This window comes from Coffea arabica, chromosome 4e, assembly GCF_036785885.1.
Source record: "Coffea arabica cultivar ET-39 chromosome 4e, Coffea Arabica ET-39 HiFi, whole genome shotgun sequence".
In the NCBI taxonomy this organism is placed as follows: domain Eukaryota; kingdom Viridiplantae; phylum Streptophyta; class Magnoliopsida; order Gentianales; family Rubiaceae; genus Coffea; species Coffea arabica.
In genome coordinates, this window is record NC_092317.1 from 45547978 (window position 1) to 45575481 (window position 27504).

Genomic DNA, 27504 nt, shown 5'->3' on the forward strand with positions numbered 1-27504 from the left:
AATTTGATGATTTCACATTAACTAAGAATTCAATTGCAAGAGTTGTTGACGGCTTAGATAGGCCAACCTGATCTGGAGTATTCCAGAGTCTCCTATTGCAAAGAAACTGTACTTTGGAAGTATTCCGAAGCCTTCCGTCTTTCAAAATAGTAGTTAATGGCATTCTAGCATCGTATGTGACGTCATTTAAAAACCTTAACAAGTCATTACTGATTTATGGGATTGAGAAAACTCAAAAATGGATGAAACCTATGATCCCCGGGTTGGAAGAAGAAATATTGACTATTAACTGAAAAGTGGACTCAAAATTAGTTTACAGAAAGTGTGGCCAAAAAGTTCTCCTTACTTCTTTGAATTTAAATGCTAGCTACGTTTTCCTAATTGTCTGAATCTGAGCCTGAAAATTGCACTTGTTGAGCATCCTTAGGTTCCACATCAGTGACTGAAGGAGGAATAAGGTCGTTTCTTGGACGAGTAGGGTTATTTCTTGGACGAGTCTCGCGATTTTGCCTAACCTTATCCTGCAACAGGAAATTCATAAGAAGAAAAAGAAATACATTACATGGGTAGCTGAACCAATGCGTAATTGAACTTGACTGCAACTAAATGTGAATGGGGTTGAGCTCTACTACTAGTATTACACCAATATTAAGTGAATGACCTAATGAACAACTTATTGGAACGAATGAACTACCGAGTCTCAAATTAGCAAATAGACAATTACTCTGACTAACCTTATCACTCGATTCATTTGAAGTGTTTGGCTCATTCTTCGGAGTTGGTTGGCTTCTCTGCAGCCAGGTGCGCCCACACAACATCAATGCCACCAAAAGTAAAACTGGTCCAATCCTTGGATCACCTAATTGGTTATGCATTTGATTTATGAAGGAAGTGATCTTATACTTCAAGTCCTTGCTCGAAGAAATAATTTTCTCAGAACCTGCTTGCCATAAGGGATCTGAATCCTCAGGAACCAGCTCAGGACATTGTGTTCTCTGCAAGATGGACAGAATACTTCACTGTCAAAAAGACAGCATGGACAGAGCAAACCTGTCTCAGACAACTGAATTAGCTCATCTACGAAAGGATATCAAGCAAGGGAAAATAAGCATCTTTTACCCATTTCATTTGCACAAGTAACAAACTGATAAAGGTTTTTGAGTTGAAATCCTAGCATGCATATGCATGCATAAAAAGTCCATCCAATGGGGACTCCCACGACCATGGTTAGAAACGCACGACATCCTAGGAGGTTACACAGCCTCACCCTTGAAAGCAAAAGAGAAAGTTGCTCCCGACTTGTATCCCCGAGGTCAAAATTAAGCACCTTTAGAATTGCTTCAAGACTTGCCTTTCCCTACTTGCCTACGTACAGATGTATGGTTCAAATCCAAACACACTTGCACATAGCCTTAGCGATTTGGAGTTTAGACTTAATGATATCAATATGACAGAAATCCAAAAGTACAATCAAGACACAAAAAAGACAAGATTGCTAAAGTAAACTAAGGGACTATCTAGGACAAAGTATATTTTGAATAATAATATCCATTTGCCAGCCTGCTATAAGCATAAAAGTTTGTGTTGCTTATAGCAGAAGCATAATAAAGTGTCACCTTAAAGTCAACAATATTGGCGCCAAATTATCAAGATGAACACAATGACCATCTGACAACGTTTTAAGTAACTAAGAAGTTACCAGTCAACCAATGTAGAATTTGTAAAATACAAAATATACGCGTCTGCATCTCTTATTCAAAATGAGTACTAATGCAAAGGAAGAACATTCCAGGTTTAATTAAGAACTAGCTACCGTGCAATTGTTCACCAAAAACAGAATGACAGAAGAAAGAGAACCCAAACACAACCCCAAAAAGAATAAGAGGAGCAGCTAATTAGCATCATATAAATACACAAGGAGAAGAAGTCAATACAAAGAATCCTCTGAGGACTCGTTGAGATGTTTTTGCCAGTTGACTTACAAAAGGAGGGAGATTTCTGGAGTCTCCATCTTCTATTGTCCTGGAAATCCAACTTATGATCTGCCAATAAACATCCACAATATTTCAGAAGAATTTGAAATAAGCCATCAGGAACAATTCACGAATATGATTATTCATAGTTTCTCAACATACAGAAATGCCCATAAAACAAGCACTTTCAGTAGATAATAGAAGGCAACAAATTCCAGTTTGCACCCTTAAGCTCTTTGGCCATTCTCACTGTACTCGGCCTAAACACGATATGCCCTAATGTAGTTTAATTGCTTATGTGCTACACATAATAACAGACAAAATGCAGGGGACATTCATGTGCTTATTTACCAAAGGCATCCAAGAAAGTTGGACAAGAAAACACTGGACTAATGATTTTTTAGTGCATGGTCCATTTTTGAGCAGCAAGTGGTGTAATATTTTCGAAAGTGCTTTATTAGACGATGAAAGCAGAAGAGTCCATGACAGTTCTGGACAGTTGCTGTTCCAATTCTCGAAGTTTCTATAGCGATACTACCAAATTTCCTTTGGGGAGAGGCAGAGAGGACCGAGTTTAGGAGTGAAAATACTGCATCAACTCAACTGGCTGTCACCCACAGCTATACTCCACCACCAGGATCACTCCAAAATCAGATGGCAATTTGGATAAATCTGTGAAGCTATGCAGAAAGCGAGGGATAATTAACTGATAATTTCAACCTTTGGTTTGATTTAATACCCAAATCTTCAGATTTTCATATCAATCTGTTCTTGAACAAAGTTGCATTTAGTTTATTCTTATAGTGCAAATGAACAAGTTTGTCTCTGAGAATATGAAGATTAAAGATTTATGATCACGTCGAAAAGATATTATCGTCAATCCTGTTGTTTTCTTTGATCAATATACACCCAGAAAAGGTGCTGACAGTCTCATGCAATGCTTGTATTAATCAAGGTTAGCACTGCTAGTGATTGTGGTACATTTGGGAGTATTTGATAATTTAGGGAGCAAAGCACCCAAAATCAGAGCTTAGGTGCAAAAAGTCCCAAAGTACAGTTGAGGATACAAAGGAGAAAAGCTGTTTGGTATAAGAGCGCAAAGTAGATCAGTCCAATAAAAAAGAATTGCAAAAACCATAGCATTAACTGATGCCGTTATTTAAGGTCAAGCACTAGTTCAATTTAGATGCTTAAAACTACAAGCTTATGAAAAATTCAAACCTCTGTACTTTCATCTGGACCATTGTACTTTGCCACTAGTTGAGATGCAGGATCTGGTTCACTGTGATGCAATGCCTCAAACATGTTTCTTGGCTGCCTTTCAATTTTCACTTCATCCTCTGTTTCATTCCGCTCATATCGTACAATTAGCAAACGCGGTACATCTATCATAGCCCTTCTTGTTCCACAAGTTTCATAGCTGTCTTCAGAATTTACATGGAAGAAACAATATTTCTAAAAATTGGAGATATGTCAGCCATCAATTTAAGAGCACCAGTAAATGACTGGTAAAAAAAGCTGCATCTCATATTAATAATTGTGCAAAACAATCGAATTGTTGGAGCATGTAATATATATCCCAAGAATGAAAAGAAAACCTGATATGCTACAACCTTACTGGGCATGATTGTTAATAACATCTACATGATCCACACACAAGACATAAAGCTACACGCCCTCTTCTGGAGGTCCAATAACCATACAATCTTCATGCAATTATAACCATCATAAATTTTATGATACTGAAGTCTTCTTCACATGGAAATCTTTAAATCGTCCCCTAGCCCTTAGTACACTCCATTGGCGAGCCAAGCAACTTGGGATAATTATAACCTAATTTTAGCACAGATGAAAATTAAACTGAAAAGGTGCATCTGAAAGCTTATATCCACAGAAAATAAAACATTTGCATTCTGCCAGTTCTGATCTTGGAGTTTATAAATGCATTAACTCAAAGCTTTTTTAGAACAAAATAACTACTCAGATGGATGCTGAACACTTATAACCCTATACTGCCTAGTAAATTTTCAAGAGCAGGAAAGACTAGAGATACCCATACACAGGCATCCACAATCAATCTGGTTTTAATCACCTTTATACTGAAGTTTCTGGCCCTGCATAAACTATATACCACTTTACACATAATCTCTTGCAGTCTAAACTACACAGCTGTGGGGTGTCAATCTTCCAGAATAACAAAATTGAAATGCAAGACCTATAGAATAGGAGTAGTGACAAAAAATCAGCAGCAACTTCCATGGTTTCAATATATGATGGAGGTTAGAAAACTTGTTAAGGAATATGCTTGCTACACATTAACAGAACAAAACACAACTTCCGCACTGTTCTTAAATGCCTACATTTTCTCTAGGAAATCACATTCATAGCCTCACAATTTACTTAACTGCCAAATCTTGATTTATAACTTCAAAAGATGCAATCCATGTTCTGGAAGATTTGAACAGATCAACAACCAAAAGCAAAGAAAAATATGAAGAGAAACTAACTTGCTGTGCCTCCCCGTCAAGCCAGGTAAACGTCAATCGCTTTTGTTTCACAGCAAGAGCTGCTGGTGTAGACAGAGAATCTTGATCAAGAGTGTTCAACTCACCACCATTATTGTTCAGTGTCTCTTGTACCCTGCGAATGGTCTTTGACCAAGTGTAATGACACCATTTACTATATAAAACAAAATTTGACAGCACCTTTGTGTCACAAAAATCTTTGTCTCTGCATATTCAGTTTACAGTATTTCCTTGCCATTATTTTTAAAGTATTACTGATTTCACTCACTTGGAATAGTTTGCATCACAAATGGAATCACATAAATGTCTTATCTTAAATCTGTAGCTTCAGGTATGTATCACACTTAGATATCAACTAGCATCCAGATATTGACTTAACAAAAGATAACAAGGAAAGGAAGCTCACTTCACGCATTTTATTTAGTTCTTGGCTCAGCCTTCCAGCAAGGATGACACAATACCAAATCCTCATCTCACTTCCAGCACGAGAGTAACCTCGAGCATCACAACCCAACTCCATTGAAGTGACACTCCTTAGCTGGGGAAGCACTGAAACCATACATCAAAAAGCAAAACCATCCATTGTCATATCTTACTCAGGTTCAGCACAGCATGCAATGAACAAGTAAGGCAGAAGTTCTGGAGTCTTGCATTTCTAGTCCTATTTCCATTTCTTTTTTGGTTTAGGACAAAATGAACACATTGTTCTAGGTAAGGGAACAAAGGTACCAAGTAATCCTAGAAAGCTTCAGATTTTGGAAGCCAACAGAAGCCAAGTAATCCTTCTTTAATCCAGACTCTACATTGAAAACCTTTTCTCTTCTTACAGGAAAAATGACGTTTGCCTATCCAGTGATCCTTTCAAATTAAGGGTACAGCACCAGCTAGTCCATTTACAGAAAGCTTGGATAAGTTATCTTACTCTAAGGAAGACAAGTTAGGTCTTTAACTGGAGGTAAGCAAGATAATCATGGGAACATTTAATCAGAAAAAATTCAGTAAAATGAAAACATAAAAATAAGTTTTTTCACGAAAAGGACTTGGTGAAAGGATTAACAACAGTAACAAACTCTAAAGCTGAACTTTAACTAAGCTTAAAATGCTTCTTAACAAACCAAAACAATAACAGCCCTCTATGTTGTTAAAATGCAGATTTTATTATGGTGCATGAATAAGCAATCTTTACATTGGAACCAGGTTTATTCAAAGGTCCTTGTCAGGAAACAATGATTGTTACCACAGTCAACTTTCAAAACCCTTAACATAAACAAAAACATACTTATCAGTTTATGAAGAGAAACATGGATAATTTAAAAACTTCACCATATAATTCGACTATAAAACTGAGAACAGACTTAAGCATGAGAATGAATAACATGGTTGAAACCAGCAGCTGAAAAACACATATCACAAGGATTAAGTTTGTAGTTTATCTGAGATGACAGATGCCGTAATAGCAGAACCCATTGACTAGTGACAGGAGGAATATCTGACAAAGAGAATTGTTCAAACATGGTAAACTTCATGCAGAAAGACTTAATAAAACTGTACTAAAACAAGTATACCATGATATTTGTTATTCTCCATGATATCTATAAACATCGAATTGTTGATTGATCCTGCAAGATACAAGCACCTAAAGCTTGTCAATAAATCATGCCATGCTACTTTCACAGCAGCTACTATGGTCTCTCAAAAGGGACATAAGGAAAGAACATGCCATAGTAAATAGTGGGTTTGACACCAGGATCTTTAAGTATTACAATGGCTGGAGCAGATTCAACCCCAAACCTGTTAGAAATGAAAAGAACTTCAGTGAAATGCGTTTGATACACTGAACAGACCCATATTTATGCTGCAAGAGAAAGGTTTTCCATTGTTCAAGAAAAAATATTTTAAAAAAATACCGTAGATTTCCGTATGAAGTACTCCCTCCGTCCCATTGTTATTGTCATAGTTCACCTTTTTTCATGTCCCAAAATTTGAGTCACACTACAATTTTTTTCTCTAACATTCCATTTGTAGCCTCAAAAGAGACATTGATAAAATAAAAAATAAGTATGATGGAACCCACAAAAGCAAAAAATAGACATCCAAAAAAAAGGTGCGTGGACAGCACCAAAAATTTTGATGGCCATAAATAGGCGCGTGCTTGGCAACAGCATGAAAAAGAGCTTACATTTTACATGGACCCACAGATTCTTTTCACATCACCATAGACAGCAATTAAGATTTGATATCGGTCAAAGGGGCACGATTGGAAAAAAATGTCTCACATTCAAATTGATTGAACTGTGCATAATAAGTTAGAATCCCCAAAAACGTCCCTTATTTTGGGACGGAGGGAGTAAAAATGAAAAAAATCAGGGGTTCAATAATGTCAGGTGCAATGTTATAGTGCACAAGGACACACTCTGACCCACAAAAGTGACACGACAAAAACTATTTACCCAATGATCATGTAACAGGACCTATGACTCCTTTTCATTCCACATCAACCATGCAGAATCTCCGTTGCTCTCATGTTATAATGAAAAATTGGGAAAACAAAAATTAAGCATCTTTCCCATTCTCAGTCTATATCAGTTACAAGTACCATCTTTGTTATGGCTGATGGAACTGCATATTTTTGCTTCCTGTTTCTGAGCAAGATAATGAGAAAAGCAAAAGAGGTATAAACACGAGAGATTCAAGTTTTGCATTTAGTTGCCAGTGAACATTAAATTATGTAAAAATATTTTTTGGTTAAAAAAAATTAAGGGCGACAAACAGACAAATACTGAATCTAAACTGCAATTACACCATTTTCACATTATGTTTTCTAATAACGGTCATAGAAACCTGAACTGAGTAGCTTATGCATGCCTTACGATGGCTAGAACGAGATTTAAGTACTTAAAGAAGGATAAAAGTAACAATAGTTTTAACTACCCAGAGTCATCATGGAATATTTGACTCAAACAAGAGTTGACAAAATCAAAATTGTGACAATGATATGACACATTCATAACAAAAATTGTACTACCAAAACTCTGCTCTCAGTTTCCACAGATTGTTGATTTTGCAAGAAAAGCAATTAGTCTAAATTCATTTGTGCACTGAGAAACAATTCTCATGAAAGGTTCTCAAGTCATCCATTTGTCAGCTCAAAGTGCAAATACAGGGGAGCAATAAACTGCAAAATTTTAGAACTCAAAATGCTTGGCCATTTGTTAGCCAAAAGTGCAAATTGAGGGTTGTCCTAAGACAATAAATTATAGCTAGAGAAGCCAAATCTTTCCTCCAGAAAAGGGGAGAAAATTAAAAGATACAAATTGTAGAATAGTTTAAACCTAAGATCATCTGGGCAATAAAGGACTATACACACAAGAGCAGTTATTCAATGTGGGAAAACATAGATAATTTCTCTGAGGCATAAATGACAAAAGCACAAACGAAAGCAGGGAACCGCAATGAGCCTAGAACCAAGAAAGAAAAGAAAAGGGTTCTTCAATTAAAGAACTTTAAAAAGCATGTAAGCACAGACATACATGTTCCACCATAAAGAAGAATCGCCTTCATCCCATCGAGCAAATGCAAAAGCAGCATAGGTCCAATAATATTTAGCAGCTTGACGGATAAACGGGGTGGCTCGTTCTCCTGATCTTGAGAAGAAGATAACTCTAACCTATCAGCCAGAAGAAAGGAAGATATAAAACACTAACCACGTAAAAAACGATTTATAAATCAAGGACAATAGAATGTCAAATAACCCTGAAAAATGCGTTACCTTTCTCCAATTCTAGAAAGCAATAAATATGCCAAATAGGCACATAAACGAGAAAATAATGTTGAATCTGGCTACATGAAACAGGCTTTACTTTTTCACTTGGCACCAAAAAAAAAAAAGGATGCCTGAAGCATTAAATGATAACCATGATGTAGATTGTATTTTTACACCTCCCAATAGGCATGTCAACCATGTAAATATGGGATATGTAAGCATTCTCGTCTTCAATAAAGTGAAGAATCAATTTGTTTACTTCCAATTTCATCATTGACGGTCATCATCATACGATATCATGGTTTGTCTACGATATTGGTACTGTCAAATGGTTGAAAATAGCTTACATATACCAAATAAAGTTTAAAAAGTCCAAGAGAAAAATATATTTGACAACAGAATGTGGGAAAGGAGTCTCGACAATTTTAGGTGCAATTGCACTTGACAGTTCACATCTGGATCCTCCGATTTAAAAATTGTGTACTGAAGCTTGAAGCTTGAAACTTGTGAAACATTTAAGAAGCTAGGAGGTGCAGGGTGAAAAGACAAGCATGGAATGTAGTTTTATTAGCGTCTATTGTTGAGATATGCCAACTTTTGCAGATTTTTCTAGATTCATTCGGTAGTAGAATAAGTTAGTTAATTGCTGAATAAATGTTGTTGTTAGGACATTTGTTAACTGAAAATCATGTTTAAGTTGTTAACAAATATTTTTGCTAAGATTAAGATTATGTTAATTTGTCAACAAGTAGTTTTCTTGAGATTTTTATGGCGATTTGTTAGTTAGAAATTATGTTAGTTTGTTTCATGTAAACGCTATAAATAGTTAGTTGATGAATGAAGAACATAAGGTTATTTTCAGCCTTCAATAGAAGTCTTTTGTAAGCCTTTTTTTTTTTTGCAACACTAATTAAGGTGTTATTTCTTAGTTTATTCCCTCAAAAGCTAACAGGCCACAAATTTTTAAAAATAGTAGCATGCAGGGCAAAGAGGAGTACAAGCATTGCCAGTTGTTGGATTAGCGTCTACATCTGTTGTTTTAGTTTACACATTGTCTTAAGCAATTATAACTGATAATTTTCTATTGGACCTAATATTTTTTCAGGCCCTTGATACCAGGGTTCCTCATCTTTCAGGAGTAGGTGGAATTATAGTAGCATTGAGGAAATTCAATTTACTATCCACGAGGCAGTAAAAATAAGCCATTCAGTTACAGCCCAAGCAACTAGGCAAGTCCAGGCCATGCGACTAGCAATGAGTCTAAGATAAAGGAGTTGGATGATTTTGCATCTTGGCTTAAATCCTTTGATCATCACTATACTTGAACAGAACTAATTACCTTTTAATTTCCAGATAAGAGGGTAAACAAACAGACATGGATGATAAGCAGAAAAGTGAAAATAGGCTATCCCTTTGAAGAAGCAATTGACTTATCAAAGTAATTCAGAGAGCTCATCAATAAGGCTGAGCTACTAGAATAACCCCAAATGTGACATCCTAACTAGTACCAGTCTGACTAAGAATTGTTCACTTGGCCACCATGTTCTGAAATTCTACTTAGCTGTTCTTATAATACAACATGAGAAGATGCATCTTTCTCAAAATTATGCAATCAATTCACACTGCACCCAACAGGAAAAATCCTCCAAGTAGGCAATTATAACAGATAAAATTATAAAGTAGATATCCAAAATTGACACATACAAATGAAAGAAAAAGCACTAAAAATATCATAAGCAGGAAAAAAAAAAAGTGCCACCAAGGGCTAGAGAGAAATTGTACCTTATGAGGCTTACTTTTAGCAAGAAAATTTTGTACCTGTAAGAGGGGGCAGGTGGGGATAACATCAATACCAAACAAAGAAATGTCGGGGTTTATAGAGCTGCTAAAGCGTAAGAAAGCAATTGAGCTAATACTACAATAACAGGCCTCCAGTGGAATTTCTTGCCCACCAACTTCAGAGATCCCTTAGAAATGAGAAAAAAACAATTTTCACACAAACACCTCCATCCATTCCTGTTTGTAATTATTACATAGCAAAAGAAAGCCAACTACACACCACAACAACATCAAACACCAGGAACCACCATATAAAGTCTCATCTTTAGTCTAAGTTAGAATAATCAATCTTTTAGTCACATACTGTTCCTCTAACTACAAATCAATCTTCGCCTGTGTGCTCAATTACAAGCTGTGAGACCTGTTATGCAACTTCAATTCTTTCATGATAGAGGCACTATGAAAAAAAAAAAAAAACTTCAGTGAAAAAATTTGACAATATATGGCTACTTGATTCAGATCCATTAAACATATATTTCCTACTTAAAAAAGCAACACCTTTAACTTTCCACATTGGTGCAGTCGGTCCTTCGTAACATCTTTATATCAAATTCCACCACCTTTTTTGGTATCACCAAAAACAAGGACATCCACCAACAGAAACAAGGTGGTTCTTAGCAACCAAAATCCGCAGACAAAAAGAAAAACATGATAAACCCAATAGAATATCAATGGAATGCAAAATCAATGACAAAGTTTCACTTTCTGAAAATGCTACAATCTCATTAAGGGTTTTGACAAGCAATTCGTCAACCAATCATTATTTTTAGCACTCCAGACATTAAATCGATCAGCACAATTCAGTGGAAACAAGTTGGTAATCAAAAGAACATGAAAAGCTAAGCTGTTATAGCAACATTAGCCCTTAGAGAACTTATCCAATTACCATTGACTCCTTAGAGTAGTACAAAATCCGTGGCAAACCTAGAATTGATGTCGCCAACCAATCAGTAATTGCATCAACAGAGAGTTGTCCACCATACCTACCAAAATAGCCAAAATAATAAACAAAATATTCGTGACACCAAACAAGAAGGGTATAGCACACTCCAAGCCATTTGAAAATGTTTATGTTTCCTGTTTTCCACTTTAACCCAGAGAGAGAGAGAACAACAGTGTTTGTTCGAACTGTTCGAGGTTTGTACAATTGAAGCCTGCTTTCAGCTAGACTGTTCAAAACATAGAACCTCTTGCCACGAACATGGTCCCATCCCCCATCCACAGCCCCCTTTCAAAAAGTAAGGTTATTGGTAAAGTTTTGGAAAATAGGAAGTACACGATTGAGCATAGCTTGGCAATGGAGGAGATGCTAGTCTTACTCAGATGCCTTATTCAAATAGGGGGTATTTACAAGGGCCAGAGTAGCATCCCCCTTTAATTGAAAGAATTAGAGCTAGTGGATACGGGGCATCTATATTTCTCCGGCTGGAAGGGATTAACTTGCAAAATAAGTCAGTTTTTCCTTACCCATCTTTTTGATGCTTAAATTGTGGGGAAATTATCAGTATCATCATCATTTATATGATAATTCTAGGTGTAACGGGTTGATTTTGTGGCTTTGGGGATTGATTTGTTGAATTTCAAGATAATTCTTGTCTCAACAAGAGGTTAGTTTTGTGAAAGAAAATAAGGGGGTGTTGGTCATTATAAAAGATTACAGAAATTATTGCAAAAAACTTAGAAACGGGTTTCCTCTAAGTAATACAGTATGTTTTATCAGAACTTATGCAACATGACTGTATGGTAACATTTATGTTTCTTGTTTCTCTGTTTCTGTTCAACGAATTGCACAGAGGGTAATTGAAAACGGTGTTTGGTAGGAGCTTTCTTGCTTTAATAAGCGTTCAAATGTCACTAGACTGCAATAGTTCCTCTCTCTCTCCCTCCCCCCCTAATATATCCTTCTCCTTTAACTCTTCTATTCTCCGTCTTTTCTCAAGTTCTTCCTCCCCAGACCTCTCTTTCCCATCCTTTCATCCCCCTCTCTTTTTCTGCTCTCCCTTTCTTGCCTTTCACTTACCAATATCCCTCTCTTCGCTATTCCCTTTTCCAGTATATAAACACCTCACCACTTCACTTATCCTCTCCAGTTGCAGCTAACATCCGCAATCCCCATCCTCTGATCCACAATACCTTCTTCCTCCCTTTTGCTGACACCATCTTCAACAGCAGCCCCCAAATCCTCCTCCTCTTAGCAGCTGCCTTGCTGAAACCACAACCCTGGACTCGATCTCCTGCCCTCAATCCCCATCATACTCCAAACACTTCATCTCTCCTATCCCCTTCTTTTAGAGCTTTAGTTATTTTTCAAAATGTAGGCTTTTATCTTCCAATAGTCTGTTAACAGATGAGTATAATCAAATTTAGTTACAGCATACTTTCTTGGTTATTAGGGTAAAGGACTACTGTATTTGTTCTTAGTTAATGCTAAATTTTTTAAAATAGAAGAACAAGTGTTTCATTCGACGTAGCGAAAAAGATACTAAGACACATAGAAGTTATCAAAGAGCCCTGCAGTTAACAAAAATGCTATGACAAACAGTTCTCAAAACTGCTACACAAACAAAAAAGAGCAAAGGGCTACAAAAAACTTTAACAACTTATGAAATGAAATTTCAGAAGCCTGTGGGTCAAAGCATTCTATCCAATTCAGTCATCACAAAACTCACCTATGAAGACAACGGGAACTGCTGCAGCCAGGGGGAAAGGCCAGAAGTGTGGGAAGACCTGTATCCATGCCAAATAAGTCAGCAGGAGCACAGAAAACAAGAATATGAACATAAGAGTGCTAAATGGAGAACAACATTTAAACATATTTAGCATATTTTTACAATATATGAATAAATAAATTTTGCAGAATGCTGACCATTTTTAAAGAAAGGATGTCCACTTGGCTTTTTCTCAGCTAAGTATGCAGCAAGACGGACATCACCAAGTTCGACCATTCCGGAATTTGCAACCCCATCAAGCAAAGTAACTGCAGTGGTCAAGAAGTAAGATTGCACCTCACAATGAAAAGGTACCATCTATACAGACATTTATAACAGACAACGATGCAATAATCTACCAATGTGTTTCCAGTTGTTAGAAAAATTCGCACAGCGGTTGCTCCCAAATGAGAAAACCTGATATGAAATTTCAAGAAGCAAATAAGGCAAATCAAAAAGGATCAGTAAAATGTGCAGACGTATCTTCCAATAAAAAATAAATGTAAATCCACAACATAATGACCTCAGTACAAGGTATTATTTCAACTTCTACAACAAAAAATCACTTGCAAGCCTGATAATTGAAAGGCTCAAAATATTGGTTAGGGGATCCAACAAATAGCATTTTTATGCATTGTTTGAAAAGGAACTACTGATGACTAATCATCAGTAGAAAGGATGTCAAATGGAACTTATATTTATCACTCTCTGTTTAACTGATAAGAGATCAATATCTTCAGTAACATCCCAAGACATAAAAAAACTGTTACGATGTCCATTCTTCTCGTGCCAAGTGGAAAAAAAAAAAAACTTAGTATGACTTTCATAATCATTAGAATTCAGGCTGCTTCCAGTCCTTACCACCTACTCCAGCCCATTTCATAAAAAATTCAGATGATATCCAGCCAAGCAGTATTTCTATCTTTTCCCCCTTCTTTTTGTTTGCAACTTTACCGTTTTCTGCTTAACCTCTGTTAGTTTTTAGAGAGACAAAATAAGGAAGACGTGTCATATTCTTCTTTTCTGTGTGTGCATTTCTAAGAAATATGTAACCGCTTCTATCATATTATCTCTTCAGATACAGATGCTTGTGTCCAGTATTGATTGCTAATAAGGATCATAGCTAAGCATGGGATTTACAGACATAAATACTTACTTTGCCAAATCAATGAATTTTCAACAATAAACCAGAAAGTGTTAATTAGAATATATCAATACCCATAAGATATAGCATGATAAAACATTTGAGGCCTGTGGTGATACAAATTTGATACTATGCATAGATGCACCAGATAAAGGGTGATCTCATGAAATGCGAAGACTGTCCGTGGTTCAAGCTCTTGTAGCATCAGAATACTGTTTAAAACAAGAAAAACAGTAGTACACCAAGGGAGATAAATCAAGGTGAGTGTCTCAAGTCTATGTCTATATCTGTCGGCATGTGTAAGAGAGAGAAACTAAAATCTTTCAAAAGAAAACATAAAGTGCTTCGAATCAATTACCAGACCGCCTAAAATGAAACTTAGAAAATCTATTTTTTATCAAAGTAGAAGTTAATTTAGAATTCTCTGTAATTTCAATAGTCATCAAAGTCCATTCAGTTTTAAATCAGGAACACACTGATGAAGAAAATAGTTTTTCTTATAACATAGAAAATTGTTTCATCATTATACAAAGAAACTATAAAACAAATTCATAAACTTTAACACAAATCACATAAAGTGCTGTCACTAAATAAACACCCATTGGTGATTATCATGATTCAGCAGAATGACATTTGCTTAATTTGATTGGTATTGGACATACATTCTCAGTTATTAGACATAAACCTTTGGTTACTATATTAGCAGATGGTGGAATGCTTCCTTTTTACAGCAGCATAGACCAGAATCATATAAATCATCTCCAACCAAGTAATTCTGTTTTTGACAAGTACAGTCAGTAATTTTTTTATATCATCTTTTAGGATATAGCTTTCTCATATTACCTTGTGTTATAAATCCAAATCCTCTAATTGTTAAAAGAAAGAGTTGATAGGAATTAGCTGTAATTAGTCTAAGAATACAACTATGTAATTAGTCTAAGATAGCTGCTGTAATTAGTCTAAGAATACAGCTGTATATAGTCTGTAGTTACAGACTATATACAGCTGTACATGGCTGACCATTTAACCTAGTTACTTGTATAAATAGATCAATGAAATATATGAAAAATATACTTTTTAGCATAATTAATAACTTGGTATCAGAGCAAGCAGTAGGTGCAAAATCGAGACTGAGAGGCTGTAGAATTTCCATTAATGGCAATAGGAGTGCTCTTTTGAGCAGTTAGAGCTGAAGCCTCAAAGTGTGATTCTGCTCCCATGGCAACTTGTCTTTGTAGTTCTCGACGAACCATGAAGTAGACTTCTTCTAATCTTGGTAAAGGAGAAGTACCTAGAACACGGCTGCGAACTTGATCTAACTTATTATCAAGCCCAGCAAGAAAAATATAAACTCGATCTTCGGCAATACGATTTCTATATTTTTCAATATCAGCCGCACATGTCATGTCATTGGGCCGTCGATAATCGAGCTCCATAAAGGTTGAGTTTAATTCATTGTAATATTCTGCTAGAGGCCGACCATCTTCTTGTAAATGAAAAGTCTTCTTCATTAGTTCATAAACTTCAGAGGAATCTGATACATCAAGGTAACTTCTTTTTACAGCATCCCAAACTTCCTTTGCTGTGCCGCATTGTACAAAGTGAGATATCAGATTATCACTCATTGAATTAATGAGCCAAGATTTGACAAGAGAATCTTCAGCTTCCCATTCATCATAACTTGAATCATCTACTGCTGGTGCAGCTTTTTTTCCATTAATATAGCCCTTTTTTTTTCTTCCAGCAATATGCATCTCCAAAATCTTGGACCAAACTCGATAATTAGTGCCATCCAATTTAATGTGGATGGAAGAAGCATGGCTATCCAGAATGGTATAAACTTGAGCAAGTTGAGAGAAAAAATAAAAAATTTGCTCATAATACTGTTGCTCAAAATGTTGCTGCCATAGACACTACTCCATCTTCTGCTTCTCATGTGTCTCGGGCATCTTCTCAAGAAGGTAATTTTGGTTTGTCCGTTATTTCTGCTCATCCTAGCACTTGGATTATTGATTCAGGGGCTACTGATCACATGACTAGTAACTCTTCTATCATTGATTCTCTTACATCTCCACCTGTGAAGTCTGTACAGGTTGCTAATGGGAATTTTAAACCAATCATAGGCGCTAGAAATGTGTCTCTTTCACCAAAGTTTTCTATGTCCTCTGTTTTACTTGCACCTAAACTCTCAAATAATCTCCTCTCCATTAGTAAAATAACAAAGCATCTTAACTTTTCTGTCATTTTTCACTCTACTCATTGTGTTTTTCAGGACAATCTTATGAAGATGACGATTGGCATTGGTAAGGAGAGGGATGGTTTATATTACTGGGAAGACAATCGAGACATAACAATATCTACTCGAGGTTTTCAAACAAAAAGTGGGACATCAGACATAGAAAGAATAATCCTTTGGCATCGTCAACTAGGACATCCATCTTTTTCTTATTTAGAGCATATGTTTCCTAAGTTATTTTCCAATATTTCAACTTCTAGCTTAAGATGTGAACAATGCGTTTATGCAAAAAACCATCGTGTTCCTTTCAAAGTTAGTTTTAATAAAAGTGTCACTCCTTTTTCATGTGTTTATACTGATGTGTGGGGTCCTTTCTCAACTACTTCTACTTCAGGACATTAATATTTTGTATCTTTTATTGATGACTGTACTAGAGTCAGTTGGGTATATTTGATGAAATCTAAGAGTGATGTTTGCCATATTATTCCTCAGTTTTATAACATGATTCTTACTCAATTCAACACTAGAATTAAGGTTTTTCATTCTGATAATGGTCATGAATTTGTGAATTGATCGCTTGCTGATTTTATGATACAACATGGCATTCTTCATCAAACCACTTGTGTTTACACACCCCAACAGAATGGCACAGCAGAACGGAAAAATCGTCACTTTCTTGAAGTAGCATGAGCCTTATGTTTTACCATGCATGTTCCAAAACATTTTTGGGCTGAAGCTATTATGGCTGCTGTTTTCCTCATTAATTGAATGCCTGCTAAGGTTATTGATTTCCAAACCCCTTTGAGAATGTTATCTAAATTTCATTCTATTCCTTCTGCTCTTAATATTTGTCCAAAGGTTTTTGGTTGTGTATGTTATGTTCATGTTCATTCTCATCATAGAGATAAACTTGATCCTCGTGCTATCAAATGTGTTTTCCTTAGCTATTCCAATTCACAAAAGGGATATAAATGTTTTCATCCTCCTACAAGAACCTACTATGTGTCTATTGATGTTCAATTTTGTGAAAATGAGTCTTATTTTTCTGGACATATGTCTGCGGTTCCTCTTCAGGGGGAGATTAAAAGTAAAGAAGAGGAAGAACAATGGCTAGGAGAAAAAAGGATATGGATCTCAGGTATAGAGAATGCAAAGGAAAATTGGGAATCCTTAGGTGTAGATGATGGTCAGGAAAATAAAATTGAAACTAACAGTGAGAGACCAGCTCATCTCTTTAAGAAAGGATATTCTAGGAGAACAAAAGATATCACTGTTATGCCTCCTGATTCTTGTACCTCCCTTGATGATACTACCATGCTATCGAATGAATCTTCCAAGATTGACACTAAGGTATGTACTTCTTCTGAAAGTCTTGACTCATATCCTAATATTGATCAGAATAGAAGATATCCTCTTCGTGAACGAAAAGAACCTGATAGACTTGGTTTTTCAAAAGCTTCCAATGTTTCTTATCCAATTTCTGATTTTATATCCTATCACCGTTTGTCTAAGGCTAACTTGACATTTGCTCTTCAGTTGTCTTCTGTATATGTTCCTAGTCATTTTCAGGAAGCCCTTGATGATCCTAAGTGGAAAGATGCAATGGTAGAAGAAATGATGGCTCTCCAAAAGAATTCTACTTGGGAAATGGTTGAGTTACCAATAGGAAAGAAGACCGTAGGGTGTAAATGGGTATTCAATGTCAAATACAAGTCTGATGGGACAGTTGAAAGATACAAAGCTAGACTGGTTGCAAAAGGCTACACTCAAACCTATGGTATTGACTATCAAGAGACATTTGCACCGGTTGCCAAGATGAACACTGTTCGTGTCATATTGTCACCTGCAGTTAATTTAGACTGGCCTCTACGACAATTTGATGTGAAGAATGCCTTTCTTCATGGTGAGTTGACTGAGGAAGTTTTCATGGATCCTCCTCAGGGGTTTACACTAAGAAGGAAAGGTGTGCAGACTGAAAAAGGCATTGTATGGATTAAAACAATCACCAAGGGCATGGTTTGGAAGATTGAGTCATGCCATGGAGGAGTATGGATTCAAGCAAGCTTCAGCAGATCATACGTTGTTCTATAAACGTAACTACAATAATATTACCGTGCTTCTTGTCTATGTTGATGATATGATTGTAACAGGTAATAACAAAGAAGAAATTGAGAACCTTCGAAGCTACTTGGCCAAAGAATTTGAGATTAAAGATTTGGGGACTCTTAAATATTTTCTTGGCATTGAAGTATCACGGTCTAAGCAAGGACTCTTCCTTTCCCAAAGGAAGTATACATTGGAACTCCTAGCTGAAACTGGTATGTCTGCTTGTGAGCCGATAGATACTCCGATTGAAGTGAATCATGGCCTAGCCTTCTTTTTTGATCAGATTCCAACAAACAAGGAAAGATATCAAAGGATCATGGGTAGACTAATCTATTTAACTCATACCAGGCCAGATTTAGCATATGCAGTCAGTGTTGTTAGCCAGTTTATGCACAATCCAAGTGATCAACACATGAATGCTGTTAATCGAATCTTGGCTTACTTGAATCAGCTCCAGGAAAAGGTGTCTTATTCTCCAAACACGAACATTTTGATGTTGTTGGATATACAGACTCTGATTTTGTTGGTAGCAAGTTGGATAGAAAATCAACTTCTGGATATTTGGCTTTTGTTGGAGGCAACTTGGTGTCTTGGAAAAGTAAAAAACAGAACGTGGTTTCATTATCTAGTGCAGAGGCTGAATATCGAGCTATACATCATGCTATCACAGAACTCTCTTGGCTGAAAATTCTCTTAAATGAGATTGGGTTTGGTCCAAATGGTCCTATGGTATTATTTTGTGATAATATGGCAGCCATTAAGATTGCAAATAATCCTGTTCAACATGATCGGACAAAGCATGTTGAAATTGATAGGAACTACATCAAAGATAATCTTGATTCCGGGACAATTGAAATTCCCTATACTAGAAGTTCAAATCAGTTGGCTAATATTATGACTCATGTTGTTACTAGTAGCTTATTCAATGCATCTCTATCCAAGTTGGGCATTTGTGATATCTATGCCCCAACTTGAGTGGGAGAGTTGGTAGGAATTAGCTGTAATTAGCCTAAGAATACAGCTATGTAATTAGTCTAAGATAGCTGCTGTAATTAGTCTAAGAATACAGCTGTATATAGTCTGTAGCTGTAATTAGTCTAAGAATACAGCTATATATAGTCTGTAATTACAGACTATATACAGCTGTACATGGCTGACCATTTAACCTAGAGTGTGTTTGGACAGCCAATTATTTGGCCAAATATATTTGCTGACATCACCATTACAATTTCCAATACACCTTTTTATCTTCCCAATTACTTTTTTATCTCACATACATCACATCACAAAAAGTGCTACAGTAAAAATATTTCAAATAACTTACAATCCAAACACACTCCTAGTTACTTGTATAAATAGATCAATGAAATATATGAAAAATATACTTTTTAGCATAATTAATAACTGAAAGTTCTGCTGAAATTTGAGTTAGCTGTATAACACAAAAGTGAGCATATCTTCTTAAATGGCAGCTACAATCTCGAGTGAATGCTCAATATCTCTTCAACGTTAGTTACTGTCTAAGACTGTCTAGTGGAAACATATTTGGCTATATTCTTCCCTAGGTGTTTGCCAGCTTGTGTTCCATCCATCAATCACATTTAGTCATGACATAGAATGGCAACATGTTAAAAAGTAAAGATACCTGGATGAGCCATGCTTTTGTGCTATCAAACTGGGACAGAAAATTTTCAGAGTTAATGACATTGAAAGTATGCTCAGCAAGATCTGAAATTAAGAGAATAGATCACATTAGATGCATCATAGCAAAATAAATAAGGAGGTTAAGGCTTTGACATTCTCACTGGGAGAGGTAAAAGGGAAATAAAGAACAGGAGATACAATAGAATAGCTTCACAAACCAAAAGAATTGGGCTCCATCAATGGACTTTTAATTTCAGAAACAGTAGCCCCAGCATACTGCTCAGTGGCCGGGTTAATCACATGCTGCAAAGACATAGAAACATTACCTGATCAATCAAAATATAGACAAAAAACATGACAAAGGAATAGAGAATGCATTAAACTTAAGCACTAAAGAAGATCTCTAACATGGAGTTGAGAGCTATAGACTCACAGATTGTTCATCAATCCCAAAATTGTCATAATCTCTCTTCCATAATTCATTCGTCAGCAGCTCAAAAGCATATTGCACCTGCAAAACAAACACTAAATAAAAGAACTGCTACTGAATGGAAAAAGGAATAAACCAGTGATCAACTATGATGCTTCTAGCTCTCCCAAGTTCGTCTTAGGCTTTAGTAAGCATTTAGTGACATGATTTTCCAGATAAACACAGGGTCAGCATCATTTTTGGACCACATTCATCCAAGGTAATGTGGTTTATACAGAGTTAAGAAACAAGTTATCAAGCAAATCCATATCCAAAAGTTCATACCATACTTGAACAATGAATTTACAATGGTAAAGAAATAAACAGATTACTGGATTATCCAAAAGCTTTCATGGCTTTTGGGATATGTATAACCTTGGGAGCAAAATTCAAAGTCATGGACAAGGACATATATGCCAACATTCCACATTGTATAATCCACACTTGTGATATGTGGAGTTTTCCAAACATTCTGAAGAGGCTCTGTAAAGCACATCAATGCCCAAACTACTAAAATGATGTAATTAGATTCTAAAACCTATGTAGATTAAATATACGTACAAGAAAAATTATGAATCTGCTAAATTTGAAAACATTAATATTCCAAATGTAAAATTATTAAGGATCTCTCTCAAAAGCTAACAAATCAGTACCCTCTTCTTAAACAATGGGGTTCCCCCGAGTAGGGGTGCAAACGAGCCGAGTCGAGTCAAGCTTTGGCCTAATCGAGCCAAGCCTCCAGTTAATTTTATGAAACTCGAACTCGAGCCCGAGCTCAAAATGTCAAGCTCGAGCTCGACTCAAATTCAAGTCGAGCTAAAAAATATATATATTTTGTTTTTAAAAATGAATAAAATAATAATTTTTTAACAAATAATAAAATATTAGGGATATATATGTAATTTTATTATTAAAATAAAAAAATAAAAAAAAAATATATATATATATATAATCAAGCTCGCGAGCGAGCTTAATGTTTTTGAGCTCAAGCTCGACTTGATTAGCTCGGGGGGAGGGGGACACTTTAAAAAATTTATCCAAAAACTTAAAACTGCATATGAACTACTATTCAAGAGGCCCCCAAAAAGAAAATAAAGGAACTAACTCCAAAATTTTCTTCCCAAAGAAAAGCTCTATCTTCCATTGTCAAAAGGGGCAAAGAAACTCCTCTATACAAAAGCGGAACCTTTGAAGGTAAAAGCCAAAAACTCTTCTGGTCTGCTTGGTTGGGCAGAAAATTTATTCTATTAACTTAGCAACTTGCAATCTGCAAAGACTAAACTAGACATAAGGATCTACTATTTTGTGGTCTTCTTTTTCTCTCCATTTTTCCTCGTGAAACCAAAACCCCTCTATCATGCTTCTCCCAATTTACTCTCAATTATCATAGTAATCTCATCCTTCCTATAGTTCCTCCTCACTAGCTTAAGACTCCATAAATGTACCAAGAAGGATTAATTTGGTGGGTGCACCTAAACTAATTCTCTCACATGAGCTATTCTGAGATTGGCGTCAACAGCCCCTACTTTATTTCCTCAATTCTTAGTTGAACTTTTTTGCATCAAAGTGCATGGCTCGTGCCCCAAAATTTCATGGTTTTTGGTTCATAAGTCATCTTGAACTGACTTGGATGATTGCCTGGAATCACCAAGTACAATTAGATGCAGAGTCTGGTGTTATCAGTATATGTGGGGTGCATTATCAGTGCAGTAAGCTGAGTTCCAGTAAAGACTACGCCAAGTCAACTCAGACTCAGCCAACTCTTTGAACCCTGCTTTAAAGACCACAAATTTATTATTACGAGAGAGAGAGAGAGAGATGACAGACGCATGACAATTTTTTCACATTATCCTTTCCTAGTTTATGGCTTTCTTTTTAGTCTCCATGTGTGTGCATTGCAGTAATTCTCGAACCTCATCTCCGTATGCCTAGGCACCTCCCCAGAATACTTCAAAGAAAGAAACCAAGATGTGACATGTTTTTGGCTAGAATGCTGAAACATAAGGCCAAAATATACAGATATAATAAATTTACATATCAGGTCAAAGTTTAAGTAGTGAAGGCAAATAACATACCTTAACAGCATCGAACACAGAAGGAACTGGAACACCTGAATCCCTAAAAATAACATTATAATTAGGTTACATATGATTTTCAATTCAGCACTAGAATTTAAGATCTAAGCAACTAGAATCTTAAACTATAAGCTATAGATGCACAATAGAGCAGAGGAAACATCTTAAATCAAATTCAGGATTCATATAATTCAAAGAACGGTGCACAATGGTTGGATTAACAAACTTCGATATGACTATCTACGTGGAACCCTGCTAGTGCCTCATAGTGTTTAGAAGTATACAGCATCAGATGGTGAACAAGATTAGGGGTAAAAGAGCTACTTTATCCACATAATCTGTGCAAAAATACATACACGTCCCCCAGTCAGAACCCAGAAAATGCAATTTTCTAAAATGACTACATAAAAATATGATTTTGTTCAGTTTAGCTTCAATATATGCGAAACATTTTCATATATGATGATTTTGGGGCTGCGAAAAGAACAATATTTAACTCAAATTTTGTACATAAACAAAGTAAGCTCCAATGGAAGAAAAGAATAAGATGCATATAAGAATTTAGAGCTCTATGTTGAACGAACAAAGAATCCATAGGAGGAAAACTATGGCTAGAAGCAAAAAAGACAGGAAACAAATAAATCAAGGAGAGGGAAACAGGACTGAAGAATAAGAGGACATCACTAAGTTAGTACAGAGGGTACAAGAACAAGATCATAATGCAGACACTGAATGCTTCAAACAAATGTCACTCGTATAAATCAAAACCAGTAAGGTGAAAGAGAAAACGATGGCTGTTTCTGATCAGTGAGAAAAGGATGACTCAGAAGCTAGCTATATTTTAAGTTAAAGAAGATAACTTCATGATAGAAAAGAGACATCATCATTGAGATATGCGACATTGATTCAAGAAGTAGCACAAATAAAGGTAAAACAACAGCAATTGTGCTACAATAGAAAAAATCAACTCAAAAAAGAAGAATATAGAACTAAATCATCATGACTTTTTCATGCTAACAAAAGTTAATTAAGGATTTATGGATATTACAACTGTTGGAAAAGCGAAGTCAGGATTACAACATTTGACAATGTGGATACTGAATTAAAAACAAAATGAGACAAGATTTGGCACTAAGAAAATTTATGTTCAGCATTATGGCATTGCCTCACATTAAGTATATGTGACAATCAGGAATTTTGTATCCCAGTATCAAAGCATTCGATGTTTTTTTTTGAGCTGTCTCTTGAAATGCTGTTACCCATAAGTATCAACAATTCGCTACAAGACCCAATTTGTTTTAGAAAAAAAAAAATTTAACCCGATTTGTTTTAGAAAAAATTTGTTCACTGTAGCAGAATGACATAGCTGCACAAGAGTACTTTGTGCCACAACCATCTCCTTTTTATAGGTTCTACTTTCTGGTAAGAAAGAATGCAAATCCACCTAACATATATCCTAATTGAAAATGAGAAAGTTCAGTCATGTGACAACACCCTAATACCAGAAAACAATATTGAAAAAAAAGGCTGAAATCTATTTGCAATGTTGAAACTTTGAGAATATTACAGAAGATAAATTAATGTAACCCATATAATAGTTCAAAAGCATTTTGAGCTGTATTTTACCCAAAAATGACTGTACCTTCTACTATACAAAACCTGCAAATTTTAAATGAAAAGCGTTCAATTAATCATTTGATTCCAACTCAAAAAATTATATTGTATAAATCTTAAGTTTTGCCAGTTTGGTATTCTTTCTAATCCCAAATAGACTGACTAAAAAGAAAGGCATACATCAAGATAGATTAACACATATAAGATGTTGAATCAAACAATTTCAAAATTCTTCTGTACCAAAAAAGAAAATGACACGACTATGCTTTGAAAAAAGAAACAAGAAAAAAACAATTTACAGCCAGATATCAACTGAGAAGTAACTAAACAGTGCCGAAAGCAAAAGGTAAACAAAAAAGAACCAACGAAAATTGGAAATTACCATGTGGAAGTGAGCTTCTCGTAAGCCTGAGTGACTTCTTCAACTGAAGCATACTTCTTTACACCCAAAACTACATTCATTTCAAGCATAATCACACTTTTCATTTTCCTCAACTGATACTCGAATTCTAAATTCATGCAAACATATATACAAAATAATAGCGGAGAATTACCATCGTAATGAGAAGGAGGAAAGGAGCGAGGGGTGACGACGAGCTGGAAAAAGAGCGCGATACCAAAGAGAATAAGAGGAATTGAATATGCTTTGAGAATTGACGGAATTGATGAGATCGAAACCGCGGCCGCTGCCGAGGCTGGAGGAGGAGGAGGCCGCCTTGCGGTTGTCGCCATAGGAGGAACAACTGCTAATCCCTTTCTCCGAGATGCTGTCCTCTGTTTCAAGTTAGCGAAGGAGGGAGTTAAAAGGCGTGAAATACACGCCTCCTTTTCGTGCTAGCCTTTATTCAGTTTTGGGGAAAAATGCACTTTTTATTCTTAATGTTTATGGTATTAACCAATTTCGTCCTTAAAATTTCATCCAGAACATATTTCATCCTAATAATTTTATAATTTTAACCAATTTTGTCCCTAAAGTTCATGTAAAACACATTTCATCCTCATAGTTTCATAATTTTTTACCAATTGAGGGCAATTAGATGATTGTTAATCAATTTGAACATAATATCATCATATGTTCCTTTAGTAATTGTACTATTAATACTTAATTCAATTGTTGATTAAATTACAGAAACAATAACAAGTGTTTTTAGATAGGAAACTATCTCTTTTCTTTTCTTTTCTTTTTTTGTTAACTTGTGATATGATATATTTGAAATAAAACAAATAGATCGAAAGATAAATTGGTGATTAAAAAACATGTATATGATACAACAAAACAAGTATGTGCAAATAAATGACAATCTAAGTCATTCCTTCTTTCACATTAATATTTTTCTCCAATTAGTTGTAATAGGATTGTTTGACATTTTTTCTCCAATTGGCTATAGTCGGATTGTTTTTTTTCCTTGACTTCATTTTCTTTGGATCTTCTTGTTCAATTGTGATTAAAAGAGAGTAATAGTAGCTAATATTTTCTTAGTTTTTTGTACAAAAATAAGAAAGTGAATTAAGAAAGATTCTTTAGTTTATTGTGGACTTAATGTTCTTATTTACTAAAGGGCATGCTGTAGTCAAAATGTCAAATGATGATATTCCATTTAAATTACTTGACAATCCATCAATTGTCCACAATTAGCCAAATTTATGAAATTATGAGGATGAAATGTGTTTTGCATGAAACTTTAGGGATGAAATTGGTTAGCACATTAAATATTATGGATGAGAAGTGCATTTGTTTCCTTAAGTTTTGAGTATTTAAAATTAGGGTTAATCACATTTTATCCCCTTAAAAAATACCTCATTTTTCAGTTTATCCCCTAACCTTTAATTTTGTTCACTTAACCCCCTTTAGGACAAAATTGCCCTTGCATTATTTTGACTTTTCATTTACCTTGTATTCCTTTCTTTTATTTCTTTTTCTCTTTCTTCTTTATTTAATTCTTCCTCTTTCCCACAAAAATTTTCATCTTAGTGATTGAAATTAAAAAAGAGGAATTGCAGAGATCTATATTCTCCTTAAATGATTAAAACAAATATTCAAATCACTTTCCTAAAATACAATTTTTTTAGCCTTTCAATTCTTTTAATTTTAGGTTTTCCTCTTTCCTTTTTAGTTTCTCATTTTATTCCCAAGAAAATATCTTAAGATGAAATTGTGACCTGATTAATAATCATCGATTGAATTTTGTGACACGTGGTATCATACAAAAAATCAAAATTAGTTTTTGATGTCTTTTAAACTTTCACCCAAAAATATGCAATTACAAACTCGAAACAAAAATTTTCGTTGAAAAGGAATTTCTATTGGGAATGATGAAAGAGAGAAGAAAGAGAAAAAGAAATAAAAGAAAGGAAAACAATTTCATCTTATGATATTTTCTTGAGAATAAAATGAGAAACTAGAAATAAAAGAGGAAAATCCAAAATTAAAAGAATTGAAAGGCTAAAAAAATTGTATTTTAGGAAAGTGATTTGAATATTTTTTTAATCATTTAAGGAAAAGATAGATCTCTGCAATTCCTCTTTTTTAATTTCAATCATTAAGATGAAAATTTTTGTGGGAAAGAGGAAGAATTAAATAAAGAAGAAAGAGAAAAAGAAATAAAAGAAAGGAAAACAAGGTAAATGAAAAGTCAAAATAATGTAAGGGCAATTTTGTCCTAAAGGGGGTTAAGTGAGCAAAATTAAAGGTTAGGGGGTAAACTGAGAAATGGGGTATTTTTTAAGGGGATAAAATGTGATTAACCCTTAAAATTATAAAGAGTTAATCACAAGAAGTCCTTTAAGGTTTGGTGTGTTTTGCAATTTATCCCCAACATTTTATTTTTTCACTTTGTCCCATCCACCTCAGTAAATAGACTATTAAAACATAATTTTTCACATTGACAGGTTAATTACACCATCCCAATAAATAGAGATTATATCCAATCTGTAAATAAAGCAATTTCACCTTACCCCCACAACAAAAAAAAGGGCAATTGGGTAGGTTCTTATTTGTCAAAGATTATTTGATTACATTGTAAACTCGTTTTTCAACTACTTTTTATTTTTTCAAATATTTTTCTATCTCACATACATCACATCATAAAAAGTACTACAGTATTTTTTCAAAACATAATTTCAAATAATCTCCTATCCAAACACAATCATTCTAGTACCAAAAGGAAAAACCGTTGAATTACTAGTCTATAGACAAAGCCATATTTCAAGCCAAATAAAAAAAGAGCGTACTGGGGTTCGAGAATTTTGAATGGCTAATTATATCTTACAGAAAATCAGAGTGATCTTTGAAGAGGAAGCTTCTTGAGGCCAAATCAACTTTGAATCTTTATTAATCTTGTTGAATAGAAGTGCGTACAAGGAAATTTAAAAACTGATAAAGAAGGGGTTTACCAAGAGATTTTTAAG

The 27504-nt window shown here is 35.1% G+C and overlaps 1 protein-coding gene across 1 annotated transcript; it reads right to left on the reverse strand.

Moving 5' to 3' along the window:
- Window positions 1-263: 263 nt before the first annotated feature.
- On the reverse strand, window positions 264-24928 carry LOC113742658 (uncharacterized). Its single transcript, XM_027270547.2, has 20 exons — window positions 24651-24928; window positions 24479-24548; window positions 22483-22525; window positions 20372-20449; window positions 20157-20241; window positions 19940-20022; window positions 13168-13225; window positions 12967-13077; window positions 12770-12827; window positions 10987-11083; window positions 10044-10079; window positions 8029-8165; window positions 6219-6289; window positions 6064-6117; window positions 4905-5047; window positions 4481-4624; window positions 3195-3428; window positions 1983-2042; window positions 735-995; window positions 264-521 (listed from the first exon to the last, which is right to left on the reverse strand). Exons 1-20 carry the CDS (start codon window positions 24826-24828, stop codon window positions 378-380), a joined length of 2145 nt encoding a protein of 714 aa, XP_027126348.2. The 5' UTR covers window positions 24829-24928; the 3' UTR covers window positions 264-377.
- Window positions 24929-27504: the final 2576 nt, after the last annotated feature.

Coding starts and splice junctions, on each gene's coding strand:
- LOC113742658 (XM_027270547.2), bottom strand. CDS start 24,828: ATGGCGACAACCGCAAGGCGGCCTCCTCCTCCTCCAGCCTCGGCAGCG. Junction 13,078..13,167: donor TAACAACTGGAAACACATTG/GTAGATTATTGC, acceptor TGACCACTGCAG/TTACTTTGCTTGATGGGGTT. Junction 8,166..10,043: donor CTAAAAGTAAGCCTCATAAG/GTACAATTTCTC, acceptor TCTGGCTGATAG/GTTAGAGTTATCTTCTTCTC.